The sequence below is a fragment of the Lepus europaeus genome, chromosome 16 (assembly GCF_033115175.1).
Source record: "Lepus europaeus isolate LE1 chromosome 16, mLepTim1.pri, whole genome shotgun sequence".
Lineage (NCBI taxonomy): Eukaryota > Metazoa > Chordata > Mammalia > Lagomorpha > Leporidae > Lepus > Lepus europaeus.
In genome coordinates this window covers 27,352,512-27,365,762 of record NC_084842.1, presented here as the reverse complement: position 1 = coordinate 27,365,762, position 13,251 = coordinate 27,352,512, and the positions used below count along the sequence as shown (strand labels likewise).

The 13,251-nt window shown below is 43.4% G+C and overlaps 1 protein-coding gene across 1 annotated transcript in view; it reads left to right on the top strand.

Moving 5' to 3' along the window:
• TRAPPC11 (trafficking protein particle complex subunit 11) overlaps positions 1–13,251 on the top strand; it is a 51,532-nt gene that overhangs the window by 1,092 nt on the left and 37,189 nt on the right. Inside the window, exons 2-5 of the mRNA XM_062213716.1 lie at positions 323–547; positions 5,573–5,742; positions 6,623–6,693; positions 8,915–9,029. Of these exons, the coding sequence (XP_062069700.1) occupies positions 344–547; positions 5,573–5,742; positions 6,623–6,693; positions 8,915–9,029 (560 nt within the window). The 5' untranslated portion in view covers positions 323–343. The remainder of the gene's footprint in view (positions 1–322; positions 548–5,572; positions 5,743–6,622; positions 6,694–8,914; positions 9,030–13,251) is intronic.

The following is a 13,251-nucleotide window of genomic DNA, read 5'->3' as shown; positions in this document are numbered from 1 at the left end:
AAAGAAAGTAAAATATCTCATGATAACTTTTTTATTATTGTTGATATGATAATATCTGGGACCTACTGAGAGTGTTATTGAAATGAATTCACCTGTTTCTTTTTAATATGACTGGTAGAAAATGTAAAATCGTTTATGTGGTACATATGTTCTTGTTACTCACGTACAACACTGATTTAAAGTTCTGTAAGTCATTTCTAGTTCCCTTACTTCCAGCTTACTCAAAGCTTTTTGCCTTTTTGTAATTTTTTCAGTGGCAGTCTATATATTAGAAATAGATGTGAAACAGTTACTTATGAATGTGTTTTTGTTTGTATTTCAGCTTTTTCATGACAACCTGACCATGAGCCCCACACAGTGGGACTTCCCTGTGGAATTATGCTGCCGGCCTATGGCTTTTGTTACCCTTACGGGCCTGGATGTCGTGTATAATGCTGTGCATAGAGCTGTCTGGGATGCCTTCTGTGCCAATCGGAGAGCTGACCGAGTACCAATTTCTTTCAAGGTGCTCCCAGGTGACCATGAGTATCCCAAATGTAGACCCAAGGTAATGACATTATGATTGCATGGGTTCACTCTTTCTCTGTGTATGTGTGTCTTTTTGTGTTACTGTTGTCTGTGCTAGAAACCTGAGTTTATCAAGACAATGGTTGTACTTGTATAGAAAGAAAAGTTTGTGGTGTAGTGGATAAAACATACCTGCAATGCCGGCATCCCAAATAGGCGCTGCTGGCTTATTGTCCCCACTACTCCACTTCCAATCCAGCTCCCTGGTAAAGTGCCTGGGAGGGCCGCTGAAGATGGCCCAAGTGCTTGGGCTTCTGCCACCCATGCGGGAGACTGGAAGGAAGCTCCTGGCTCTTGGCTTTGGCTTGGCCCAGCCCTGGCCATTGCAACCATCTGGACATCTCTCTCTGTCTTTCCTTCTGTCTCTGTAACTCTGACTTTCAAATTAAATAAATAAATAAATAAATCTTCAAAAAAGAAAAGAAAACCATAGACATGTTCATGTATGTTTAATAAAATGTTTAAAAAAGATTTGTTTATGGGGCTAGCGCTGTGGCTTAGCGGGTAAAGCCGCCACTTGCAGTGCCGGCATCCCATATGGGCGCTGGTTCAAGTCTGGGCTGCCCCACTTCCAATTCAGCTCTCTGCTATGGCCTGGGAAAGCAGTGAAAGATGGCCCAAGTCCTTGGGCCCCTGCACCCATGTGGGAGACCCAGAGGAAGCTCCTGGCTCCTGGCTTCGGATCAGCACAACTCCAGCTGTTGTGACCAACTGGGGAGTGAACCATCGGATGGAAGACCTCTCTATCTCTCTCTGCCTTTTCTTTTCTTTTTTCTTTTTTCTTTCTTTTTTTTTTTTTTGACAGGTAGAGTGGATAGTGAGAGAGAGAGAGAGACAGAGAGAAAGGTCTTCCTTTTTGCCATTGGTTCACCCTCCAATGGCCGCTGCGGCCGGCACATCTCGCTGATCCGAAGCCAGGAGCCAGGTGCTTCTTCTGGTCTCCCATGGGGTACAGGGCCCAAGCACTTGGGCCATCCTCCACTGCCTTCCCGGGCCATAGCAGAGAGCTGGCCTGGAAGAGGGGCAACCGGGATAGAATCCGGCGCCCCAACCGGGACTAGAACCTGGTGTGTCGGTGCCGCAAGGCGGAGGATTAGCCTGTTAAGCCACGGCGCCGGCTCTCTCTACCTTTTCTTAAAAAGATTTGTTTATTTATTTGAAAGGCAGAGTTACAGAGAGAAGGGAGAGAGAGAGAGAGAGAGAGATGTTCCATGTCGTTCGCTTCTCACATGGCTGCCATGGCCGGGGTTGGGCCATACCAAAACCAGGAGCCAAGAGCTTCATCTGGGTCTCTAGCGTGGATGACAAGAGTCCGAGCACTTATGCTATCTTCAGCTGCTTTCCCAGGTGCATTAGCAGGGAGCCTGATCGGAAGCAGAGTAGCCAGAATGTGAACTGGCACCCGTATGGGATGCCAGCATTGCAGGGGCAGCCTAATCTGCTATACCACAACACTGGCCCCAACAATTATTTTTTTAAAACCCAGGTGAATAATTACTTTATGTACCTTTCTATCCTATGAGTCTTGCTTTTCCCCACATCTCCATATATTGAGCAAAATCTTCTTTAAAAGGAAGATCTCACATTTCCCTTTCCTTGTTATTTTATTTTTTTAAATTTTTTGACAGGCAGAGTGGACAGTGAGAGAGAGAGACAGAGAGAAAGGTCTTCCTTCCTTTCCTTGTTATTAATATCAGTATAGAATCCATAGTCTTTACAGTTTGCTTCAATGTCATATGTTTTTTTAGAAAACTTTTATTTAATAAATATAAATTTTCAAAGTACAACTTTTGTATTATAGTGGTTTTTTCCCCCCATAACCACCCTCCCACCCACAAACCATCTGATCTCCTACTCCCTCTCCCACCCCATTATTCATTAAGATTCATTTTTAATGATCTTTATATGCAGAAGATCAACTTAGTATATACTAAGTAAAGATTTCAACAGATTGCACCCACACAGACATACAAAGTACAAAGTACTGTTTGAATACTAGTTTTACCATTAATTCACATAGTACAACACATTAAGGACAGAGATCCTACATGGGGGGTAAGTGCACAGTGACTCCTGCTGTTGATTTAACAATTCAGTGTCATGTGTTTTGAGTGCTTTATTTGTATTAGGTGCCTGGAACCTGCAACAAGCTGGTGATAGGAGTACAAATTCAATCAGACATGCCTGAGGTCCTTGGGAGTAGTACATAAACTAGAGCAGTTTACTCAGGAGAGAATGAGGAATGTCATTAAGTTCAAAACTGATTTTTTTGTTTTTTATGTTTGTTAAAATTTTATTTAAAAATTAAGAAAAGAAAATTTGGCTACTTATCTGCATAACAGAAACATTGCCAATGTTATACTAAAACACATACTTTTGAATTAATTTCTCTTTTTTTTTGCCAGAAATCTTTAAGGTATACAAATTTCATGCATTTCATAAATACAACTTTAGGAACATGGTGATTCTCCCCACTGTACCTGCCCTTCCACTGGCACTCTCACTCTTCTTCCTCCTCCCGCTAGCCTATTTCCAGTCTTATTTTTTACTAAGATCTATTTTCAATTAACTTTATACACAAAGGATTAACTCTATACTAAGTAAAGAGTTCAACAAATAATATGAAAAAGCAGACTGTTCCTCTACAGTTTCATGATTTCTCTTTTGATTTCTTCTATGATCCACTTCTCTTTCAAGAGCATGTTGTTCAGTCTCCATGTGTTTGTATATATTCTAGAGATTCTTGAGTTGTTGATTTCCAGCTTCATTCCATTGTAGTCAGAGAAGATGTATGGTGTGATATAGATGTTTTTGAATTTGCTGACACTTGCTTTATGGCCTGGCATGTGGTCTATCCTAGACAAAGTTCCATGAACTGGTGAGAAGAATGCATTCTGCAACTGTAGGATGAAAAGTTCTGTAGATATCCATTGGGTCCATTTGGTCTGTAGTGTCAATTAGCTCTGTTGTTTCCTTGCTGATTTTCTGTCTGGTTGATCTGTCCATTGCTGAAAGTGGGATATTGAAGTCCCCTATTACTATCTCATGGGAGTCTATGTCTCCTTTTAGATCCAATAACATTTCTTTTAAAAAGCCAGGTGTCCTGTAATTAGGTGCATGTATGTTTAGTATAGTCACATCTTCCTGTGAATTGATCCCTTAATCATTACATAGTGTGTTTCTTTGTCTCTTTTAACAGGTTTTGTGTTAAAATCTATTTTGTCTGATATTAGGATAGCTACGCCAGCTCTTTTTCTTTTTTTTTTTTTTTTTTTTTTTGACAGGCAGAGTTAGAGAGAGAGAGAGACAGAGAGAAAGGTCTTCCTTTTTCCGTTGGTTCACCCCCCCAAATGGCCGCTACGGCCGGCGCACTGAGCCGATCTGAAGCCAGGAGCCAGGTGCTTCCTCCTGGTCTCCCATGTGGGTGCAGGGCCCAAGCACTTGGGGCCATCCTCCATTGCTATCCCAGGCCACAGCAGAGAGCTGGACTGGAAGGGGAGCAACCGGGACAGAATCCGGTGCCCCGACCAGGACTAGAACCCCGGGGTGCTGGTGCTGCAGGCGGAGGATTAGCAAAGTAAGCCACGGTGCCGGCCTATGCCAGCTCTTTATTGGTTTATGTTAGCATGGAAAACCTTTTTTCATCCTTTCACTTTCAGTCTACATGAACAACATAGTAGAGACTCAAGTCTACCTTAGAAAAAGAATAATTGGGACCAGTGCTGTGGCGTAGCAGGTAAAGCCACCGCCTGCAGAGCTGGCATGCCATATGGGGGGTGGTTTGAGTCCTGGCTGCTCCACTTCCCATCCAGCTCTCTGCTATGGCCTGGGATAGCAGCAGAAGATGGCCCAAATCCTTAGGCCCCTGCACCCATGTGGGAGACCCAGAAGAAGCTCCTGGCTCCTGGCATTGTGGCCATTTGGGGAGTGAACCAGTGGATGGAAGACCTCTCTCTCTCTCTCTTTGCCTCTGCCTCTGCCTCTCTGTAACTTTGTCTTTCAAATAAATAAATAATTATTTTTTAAAAAGAAAAAAAATAATTGTATGATGATAGTATTAATAATAGCAACTAACACATATATGATGCTTACTATGTGGAATTTACTACCTTAAACAGTTTGTGTATATTGATATACGATATTATGAAATTGGTTTGAAAGGTAACAAGATGCATTGATCAATATTATAAGCCCTCCTCACTGTAAAATAACCATTTTGTTTTTTTCTCGAGAGCAGTGTTTCTGACAGAGTTGTCTCTGAACTTTGAATATATAATCATCACCTGAATGGTGTTTTAACAATGTAGAAATGGTCTCTTGAGGAAAGAACTGGGACTTTATGATACAAATAGGATTTGACCATTAGCTGATTATTTTCCTTATATGTTTGAGAGCCACACACTGGAGACACCATCTCATTTAACCAGCCCTAGAAACTGTTAGCTCTTTGAAATCTCATAGTTGTTATGGAAGTAATAGCACCCCTGGTCTGTCTTTTTTTTTTAAGTGTTTGTATCAAGGAAGGTCCCAGCACAACTAATCCCCCTTTTTTTTTTTTTTAGATTTATTTATTTAAAGGCAGAGTTACAGAGAAAGAGGAAGATAGAGATCTTCTATCCACTGGTTCTTCCCCAAATGGCTACAATAGCCAGAGCTGAGCCAGATTGAAATCAGGAGCCAGGAATTCCATCCTGATCTCCTACATGGGTGGCAGGGCTCTAAGTAGAAGTAGGATTTACCTAGAAACAGATGGATGCTTTTTTACTAGGTGTTTGGGAACCTTGATTTGGTAATTTTTCTTTAAATGGTGAATGTAGTGGCTCTAGGATTAAGATCCTACTTCAAGCCCTTGAGTAGCTGTTATTTCATCCTTGTAAGCCTGAGTTTCCTCATTTTAAAAATGGGTGGTGTGTATGTTGAATAAGATGAATGCATATCAAGTGGCTGGCACTCTGTAACAGATAGTTTCTGCTACTTTAACTCTGACTCGTGCCGCTGCTTGCAGAGAACTTCATATGAATGGTACATTCCTAAAGGGATCTTGAAGACTGGCTGGATGAATAAGCATCTGAATCTGGTGCCCGCCCTGGTGGTTGTGTTCTATGAGCTGGACTGGGATGAACCACAGTGGAAGGAAAAGCAGTCCGAGTGTGCTACCAGAGTGGAGATCGTCAGGTACCATCATTGTTTCCTAGCTTGACTGTGTTAGCTTGAGCACGTCTCGTATTTTCCAGCATGTGTTGAAGGCAGCTGAGTGCTGTTTAGACTTACAGTGGTCACTTTGGGGATTGCTGCCCTCCAGTGAAACTTGCTCAGTTCATAACAAGTAGCATAAATATTAACTGATTATAATGCCAGGATTTGTGCAGAAATTTAGAGGGCAAATATAGTCTGGATTTCCAATTTTATTTTTGCATTAATGATCTTTGTTGGAGTGCTACTAACTTAGTCATTAGTCCCATAAAACAATTTTGCATTATCACTTTTTCTTTTTTTTGATTTTTGACAGGCAGAGTGGACAGTGAGAGAGAGAGAGAGAGAGAGGTCTTCTGTTGCCGTTGGTTCACCCTCCAATGGCCGCCATGGCCAGCACGCTGCGGCCGGTGCACCGCGCTGATCCAGCGCCCCGACTGGGACTAGAACCCGGTGTGTTGGCGCTGCTAGGCGGAGGATTAGCCTGTTGAGCCACGGCGCTGGCTGCATTATCACTATTTCAGTTTCAAAATTATGGGTGCTTTTGAAAGAGTACTCTGTAATGTATCACTGTAAAGAAGTAAAGTGGTATTATAATTCTTATATGATAGTATATATTAAGCTTTTACTTTAAGAGCAGATTTTTAAAATAAGGATTTAGAAATTTGATGAAAAATATACTTTTAAGATTTAAAACATTGTGGCATGTATATTCTTTATGTGCAGGAAGTGATTTCTTCTGGTTTGGTGTTTTTAGTTGACGTTTATCTTCAACCGAATTATGAAGCTCGTATTTTATGTAAAACCTTGGATACACTTAGTTAACAACAGTTTTTAAGTTAATTTTATTTTTCCATTGCAGGCAAAGTTTACAAGGAAGAAACACAAAAGTTGCAGTGGTTCTGATTCAGAAGAAAACCCCTTTGCCTCCAGGTATCAAAAGATGAGCTAATTAATTGCTTTGTACCTCTTTTATTACCCTGAGGCAGCTTTTTTTTTTCTTAATGTTTAAAACTTTTATGCATTCAGTTATGGAGCGAATAATTTAGCTCTTTAAATTACCAATAATGCCTGAATACATGCTCATTATAAAAAATTTAAAATAGTAGTGGTTACAGATCTTCCCGAGTCCTATTCTTCCAGTCCACTTACCTCCCCATATAGGCATATATCACCTGACAAAACAGTCCATTCACTTGATTTTGTTTTTTAAAGATTTATTTATTTATTTGAAAGTCAGAGTTACACAAAGAGAGGAGAGGCAGAGAGAGAGAGAGAGTCTTCCATCCGATGGTTCACTCCCCAATTGGCCACAATGGCTGGAGCTGCCCGATCTGAAGCCAGGAGCCAGGAGCTTCTTCCAGGTCTCCCACGTGGGTGCAGGGGCCCAAGGACTTGGGCCATCTTCTACTGCTTTCCCAGGCCATAGCAGAGAGCTGGATTGGAAGTGGAGTGGCTGGGTCTCAAACCGGCGCCCATATGGGATGCTGGTGCTCAAGCCAGGGTATTAACCTGCTGCACTGCAGGGTCTTAGTTCACCCAAACGAGGATGGACTGGGTCCGAAGAAAGGTAAGTGTGCCGCTTGCCCGTTCCCCAGCTCCCCATCCTGGAGACAGTCAGACATAGCGGGGAGTCAAGTCAAGCAAGCAAGAACTTGGTTTATTGCACGTGTAGCAAAGCCTTTTAAAGCACAAGACCGCAGGATTACTGGGGCAGGGCATAAAGACCAACCAATTACTTAAAAGGTCATTTTATGGGGTGACTTTTTACAGGACCAGCCATATGTCTGTACACTCATCATCAGTTGTCACCTCCCCTGATGCTGCTTGGCCAATCAGCTTTGGTGGTAAACGACCTTTGGGTATCGCCCACCTTACTTCCTTTGGGCGCCATCTTTGAATTGCCACGTGTGCCTAATTTCCCTGCAGGTGCAATCTTTGAATTGCCTCCTGTGCCTAATTTCCCCACACTGTGCCACAGCGCCAGCCCCCATTCACTTGATTTTTAAAAAAGAATGTTAGGTCCTTGCCTGAAACCTATTGGAAATAACCTTCCTTATGCAGAGAAAAATGCTATAGGATTTGTAATTTTCTTTGGGAAAACATCTTTGTTTTAAATGTATTTTTCTTCTGCCTGTGTAGATTGTTGTAGGCCAAATATCTTTTTTTTTTTTTTTTTTTGGTTCTGTGTTGAAATTTGCAGCATCCTAAATGTTTTTGAGAAATTCTTTTGTGAACTACTTCTCTCATGTTTAGTTATGTTAGTTTTTTTCTTTCTTTTTTTTTTTTTTTATTTGACAGGCAGAGTTATAGACAGAGACAGGGAGAAAGGTCTTCCTTCCATTGGTTCAGTCCCCAAATGGCCACTACAGCTGGCGCTGCACCAATCCGAAGCCAAAGCCAGGAGCCAGGTGCTTCCTCCTGGTCTCCCATGAGGGTGCAGGGCCCAAGCACTTGGGCCATCCTCCACTGCCCTTCCGGGCCACAGCAGAGAGCTGGCCTGGAAGAGGGGCAACCAGGACTAGAACCCGGTGCCCATGCGGGATGCTGGCACCACAGGTGGATGATTAACCAAGTGAGCCATGGCGCCAGCCCCTTTCTTTTCTTTTTTTAAAGATTTATGTATTTATTTGCAAGTCAGACTTACAGAGAAAGAGACAGAGAGAGGAGGAGAGAGAGAAAGATCTTTCATCTACTATTTCACCTCCCAGATGGCTCCAACAACTAGGCCTAGGTCCAGCTGAAGCCAGGAGCCAGGAGCTTCATCCTGGTCTTCCAGTGGGTGCAGGGGCCCAAACACTTGGGCCATCATCTGCTGCTTTCCCAGGCACATTAGCAGGGAGCTAGATCAGAAGTGGAGTATCTGGGGACTCAAACTGGCACCCATATGGAATGGCAGCATCCCAGGCAGCGGCTTTACCTGCAGTGCCACAATGCCAGCCCCTAGTTATGTTTTTGTGACATAATAGCATGGGGTAGCTGTTGGTGTTACTTGGCCAGCAATGTTTCCTAATACTGGTCCAAACAGCCCAGGAGTCGTATTGGCATGATGAAAGGGGTTTGAGTTTTTATTCCTAGTTCCAGATTTGGGAAAGTATTCATGTAGAAAAATCCATGACATTTCTCTCTTTTTCTTTCCTGGGCTCATCAACAGGAGAAGATGTTGTTGCTTCAGAAAGGGCTGCGGCTTTGTGCAATGCATGTGAACTCTCAGGGAAGTCTCTGTTTGTCCTGCCCCACACTGACCACCTTGTGGGTTATATTATACGGTAAGGAAAGGTTCTCTGAAGTGCTTCTTAGATTGTTCATTAACAAAGGAGAAATTGGTAGCTTAGACTCCTTCGACTGAAAAACAAAACCTCTCTGTCTCTCCCTCTTTGTCTCTGTAGTTCTGCCTTTCAAATAAATAAAAAGACAAAACATGTTCAGGAGCAACATTCAGGTGTTACAGTGGATAAAGGGTAAAGATAAATGTCCCTTTTGGTAACTCCTTACCTGTCTTCAATTCTAGGTGGTAGCTGCCATCAACAACTTAAATTTCCTTCCAGAAATCCTCTTTTTATGTATATGTATAGGAACTTGTTTATAAAAATAAATAAACACAAAGACATAAATGTGTAACACAAAATGATCTTCCACTTGACCATGGGTGCAACAGCCAGAGGTGGGCCTATCCAAAGCCAGGAGCTAGGAGCTTCTTCTGGGTCTTCCACATGGGTGCAGGAAACCAAGGACTTGGGCCATCCTCCATTGCTTTCTCAGGCCATTAACAGGGAGCTGGATCAGAAATGGAACAGCCAGAACTCAAACTGGTACCCATATGGGATGCTGGCACCGCAGGCAGGTGCTTAGCCTATAGAGGAGATACAACTGCAACCAGAGACAAAGAAAAGCAGACCCCCTCCCCCAACACAAACCTTGAAGAGTGACTGCTCTAGTGAAACAGCTTCCCACTGTTATCTTGTCTAGGGGGCAAGATGTCCTCAGTTCTGCTCCTGTAAACTCCAGTCATAAATCTGTCCCTGGTATCTCTTTTTCAAACATACCAGACCCACCAACCACTGGAAGTGTGGTGCTAAGTCTCGTAGCTGCAGTTTAAACCCACCAGCTAAGATATGATGCTGATGAATTTATAAATATTGTAAAAAACTTGAGTTTGATGCTTAGTTCTCAGGAAATGATTCCAGCCTAGCCCACTGGCGTTAATAAACTGCTTGGATCCTCCGCTGTCTCTGATGCCTGTTTGAACGAAGCGAATTTTCCCACCCCAGGTTTCTGTAACAAGCCTACTATGTCACAGTGCTGGCTGGTCCTCTCCCCCCCCCCCCCCCATGCACTTTATGAAATGCCTTCAAGTCTGTACGTGTTTTTTGTTTTGTTCCAAATATTTCCACCCAAGCTGGGCTGAATCCACAAACACAGACTCACAGGTAACTGTGGAGATGACTGGTAGCACAGGCAGGCTGCTGTCTTTTCCAGGGAGGCTCATCCCAGCCTCACAGCTGGCCTTTGGCCACCCTTCAGGCTCTGATGATTCATTCTTGTGCTTTTGCACTGCAGGACCTCCTGTTGATGGTGCTGCCTGTTGTCAGGGTGCTTTCACACTGGCTCCTACCTGCCAGCTCCCCCTTTCGGGGCATTCTTTCTTTCTTTTTTTTTTTAAGATGTATTTATTTATTTGAAAGTCAGAGTTACACAGAGAGAGGAGAGGCAGAGAGAAAGAGGACTTCCATCCGCTGGCTCACTCCCCAATTGGCCGCAACGGCTGGAGCTGCGCTGATCTGAAGTCAGGAGCCAGAAACCTCCTCTGGGTCTCCTACGCGGGCGCAGGGACCCAAGCACTTGGGCCATCCTCCACTGCTTTCCCAGGCCATAGCAGAGAACTGGATTGGAAATGGAGCAACTGGGAGTAGAGCCGGAGCCCATATGGGATGCTGGCACTTCAGGCCAGGGCGTTAACCCGCTGCGCCACAGCCCCGGCCCCAGGGGCTTTCTCTTACTCAGCTTTCAAGGCTCAGTTCCCAGGAAGCCTTCTTTAGAAGGCCATGACCTCCATCCTGTGCCTTAACTGACAAGCCTTAACCAGGGCAGTTTTACCCTCCAGGGAACATTTCATGATGCCTGAAGATATTTATGGTGGCATCAGAAGTGGAGCTGCTATGTTGGCATCTTGTGGGGATGGGCCGAGATGTTGCTACACATTCTAAAGTGCACAGCACAGTTGTGCTCAACAAAGAGTTAGCTAGTCCAAAATGTGGGTGCTGTTAGGTTGAGATCCTTACCAACAATTCGTGCTCCTCCTTGGCTTGCAAATTTAGTGCTCTTGTAGATAGAAGAGAAACAAGAAGTGGCTTCTGCCCTTCACTACTTATGGGGAATGGAAATAATGGAGCTAATAAAACATTTTAAGGCATACTGTGTCATAATGATTGATGGGAAAAGTAAGTGCTCTGGGTCTAGGGCCTCTACAATGTGGATATAAGCACAGGGACTGCATAAGACAGTTCATTAAAAATGAAGGGAGCTATTATATTAGGTCCTTTATTTTTTTTAAAGATTTTTATTTATTTGAAAGTCAGAGTTACACAAAGAGAGAAGGAGAGGCAGAAAGAGAGAACGAGCAAGCGAGAGAGGTCTTACATATGCTGGTTCACTCCCTAATTGGTTGCAGTGGCTAGAGCTGTGCTGATCCAAAGCTGGGAGCCAGGAGCTTTTTCTGGGTCTCCCACGCGGGTGCAGGGGCCCAAGGACCTGGGCCATTTTCCACTGCTTTCCCAGGCCATAGCAGAGAGCTGGATCGGAAGTGGAGTAGCTGGGACTCGAACTGGCAGCCATATGAGATGCCAGCACTGCAAGGCGGTGGCTTTATCTGTTATACCACAGCACGAGCTCTGGGTCCTTTCTTCATAGTTACATTTTATCTAAGAGAAATAGCAAAGCTGAATGTCCGGAAGTCTTCGTATTCACTGATTGGGAGAAGAGTAGCAAAGTTGTTGGTGCCACCTCTCCATGTGCTTTCAGAGCATTTTGATGTGTTAAGTGTGTATGTTACGGTAGATCAGAGATGCAATCACTTTCTTAAATGTGAAAGTGTTGGAATATTTGCAAGACTTCTATAATGTGTTGGGGGATGATTATGAAAATCTTTATTGCAAAGGTTCACTAATCATTTCAAGACAAAATTCTTTTTAAAAAAATATTTATTTACTTGAAAGGCAGAGAGAGAGAGAGAGAGAGAGAGAGAGAGAGAGAGAGAGACAGCAAGAGAAAGAGATCTTCAGTGCACTGTTTCACTCCACAAATGGTTGCAACAACAAGGGCCAAAGCCAGGAGCTGGGAACTCCATCCTGGTCTCCCATGTGAATGCAGGGGCCCTAATACTTGGGCTGTCTTCTGCTGCTTTTCCAGGCATATTAGCAAGGGGCTAGATTGGAAATGGAGCACTATGGGACACTGTTGTTGCAGGCAGTGGCTTAAAATTGCACCACAGCACCAGCCCCTTAAGGCAAAATTCTTGAGAGTTCTCAAGCTTGATTAATTCATCATTTTTCTTTTATGAAAAGATAAACATTGTACATTTTCAGACATTTCCTCTCTCATGTCATGTCTATCAGCATCATGCTGACAAACATTTAAGAGCACTATGGGCTGGCCCTGTGGATTAGTAGGTTTAGCCTCCGCCCAGCATCCCATGTGAGCACTGGTTTGAGTCTCGGCTGCTCCACTTCTGATCCAGCTCCCTGCTAATATGCCTGGGAAAGCAGTGGAAGATGGCCCAGGTCCTTGGGCCCCTGCACCTGCTTGGGAGACCCAGAAGACATTCCTGGCTCCCTGCTTCAGGTCAGCTCAGCTCTGGCCGTTGCAACTATTTGGGGAGTGAATCAGTTGATTAAGGATCTCTCTTTGCCTTTTCCTCTCTCTCTGTAACTCTGCTTCTCAAATAAATAAATAAATAAATATTGCATACTTTGCCTTTCAAAACAAAGGTGACATTTTACTAATGAGTAAAACAGCACTTTTCAGAGGAATGTTGGGTTATTGAGAGAATGTGCTAAGAAATGACTGGTAATGTTTCATCATGTTTTTTTTTTTCCTGAGATTTGTTTAAATATGTAGTCTATATAAGTATTTGTTGTTATTGTTGCTATGATTATCTGCACTCAAAAACATTAGAGACAGTTTTTAACTAATTTAAAACTAATTCAAAGAGTTTCAATGGGTCTGAACTTGTTTGTTGAAAATACAAAGAATAAGGAGTTCCTCCTTTTGTCCTTGAAGTTGTATTAATATTTTTGCCTGTTATGTAGCTTCCAAAATTCAAAGGAAAGTCTCTTTCCTTTTATTTATTTTTTATTTTAAAGATTTCTTTTATTGAGGCGACTCTGTGACTTAGCAGTTGGGTCCACTCCCTGCAGTACAGGCCTCCCGCATGGGCACCTGTTCGATTCCCGGCTGCTGTACTTCAACCCAGCTCTCTGCTGTGGTCTGGGA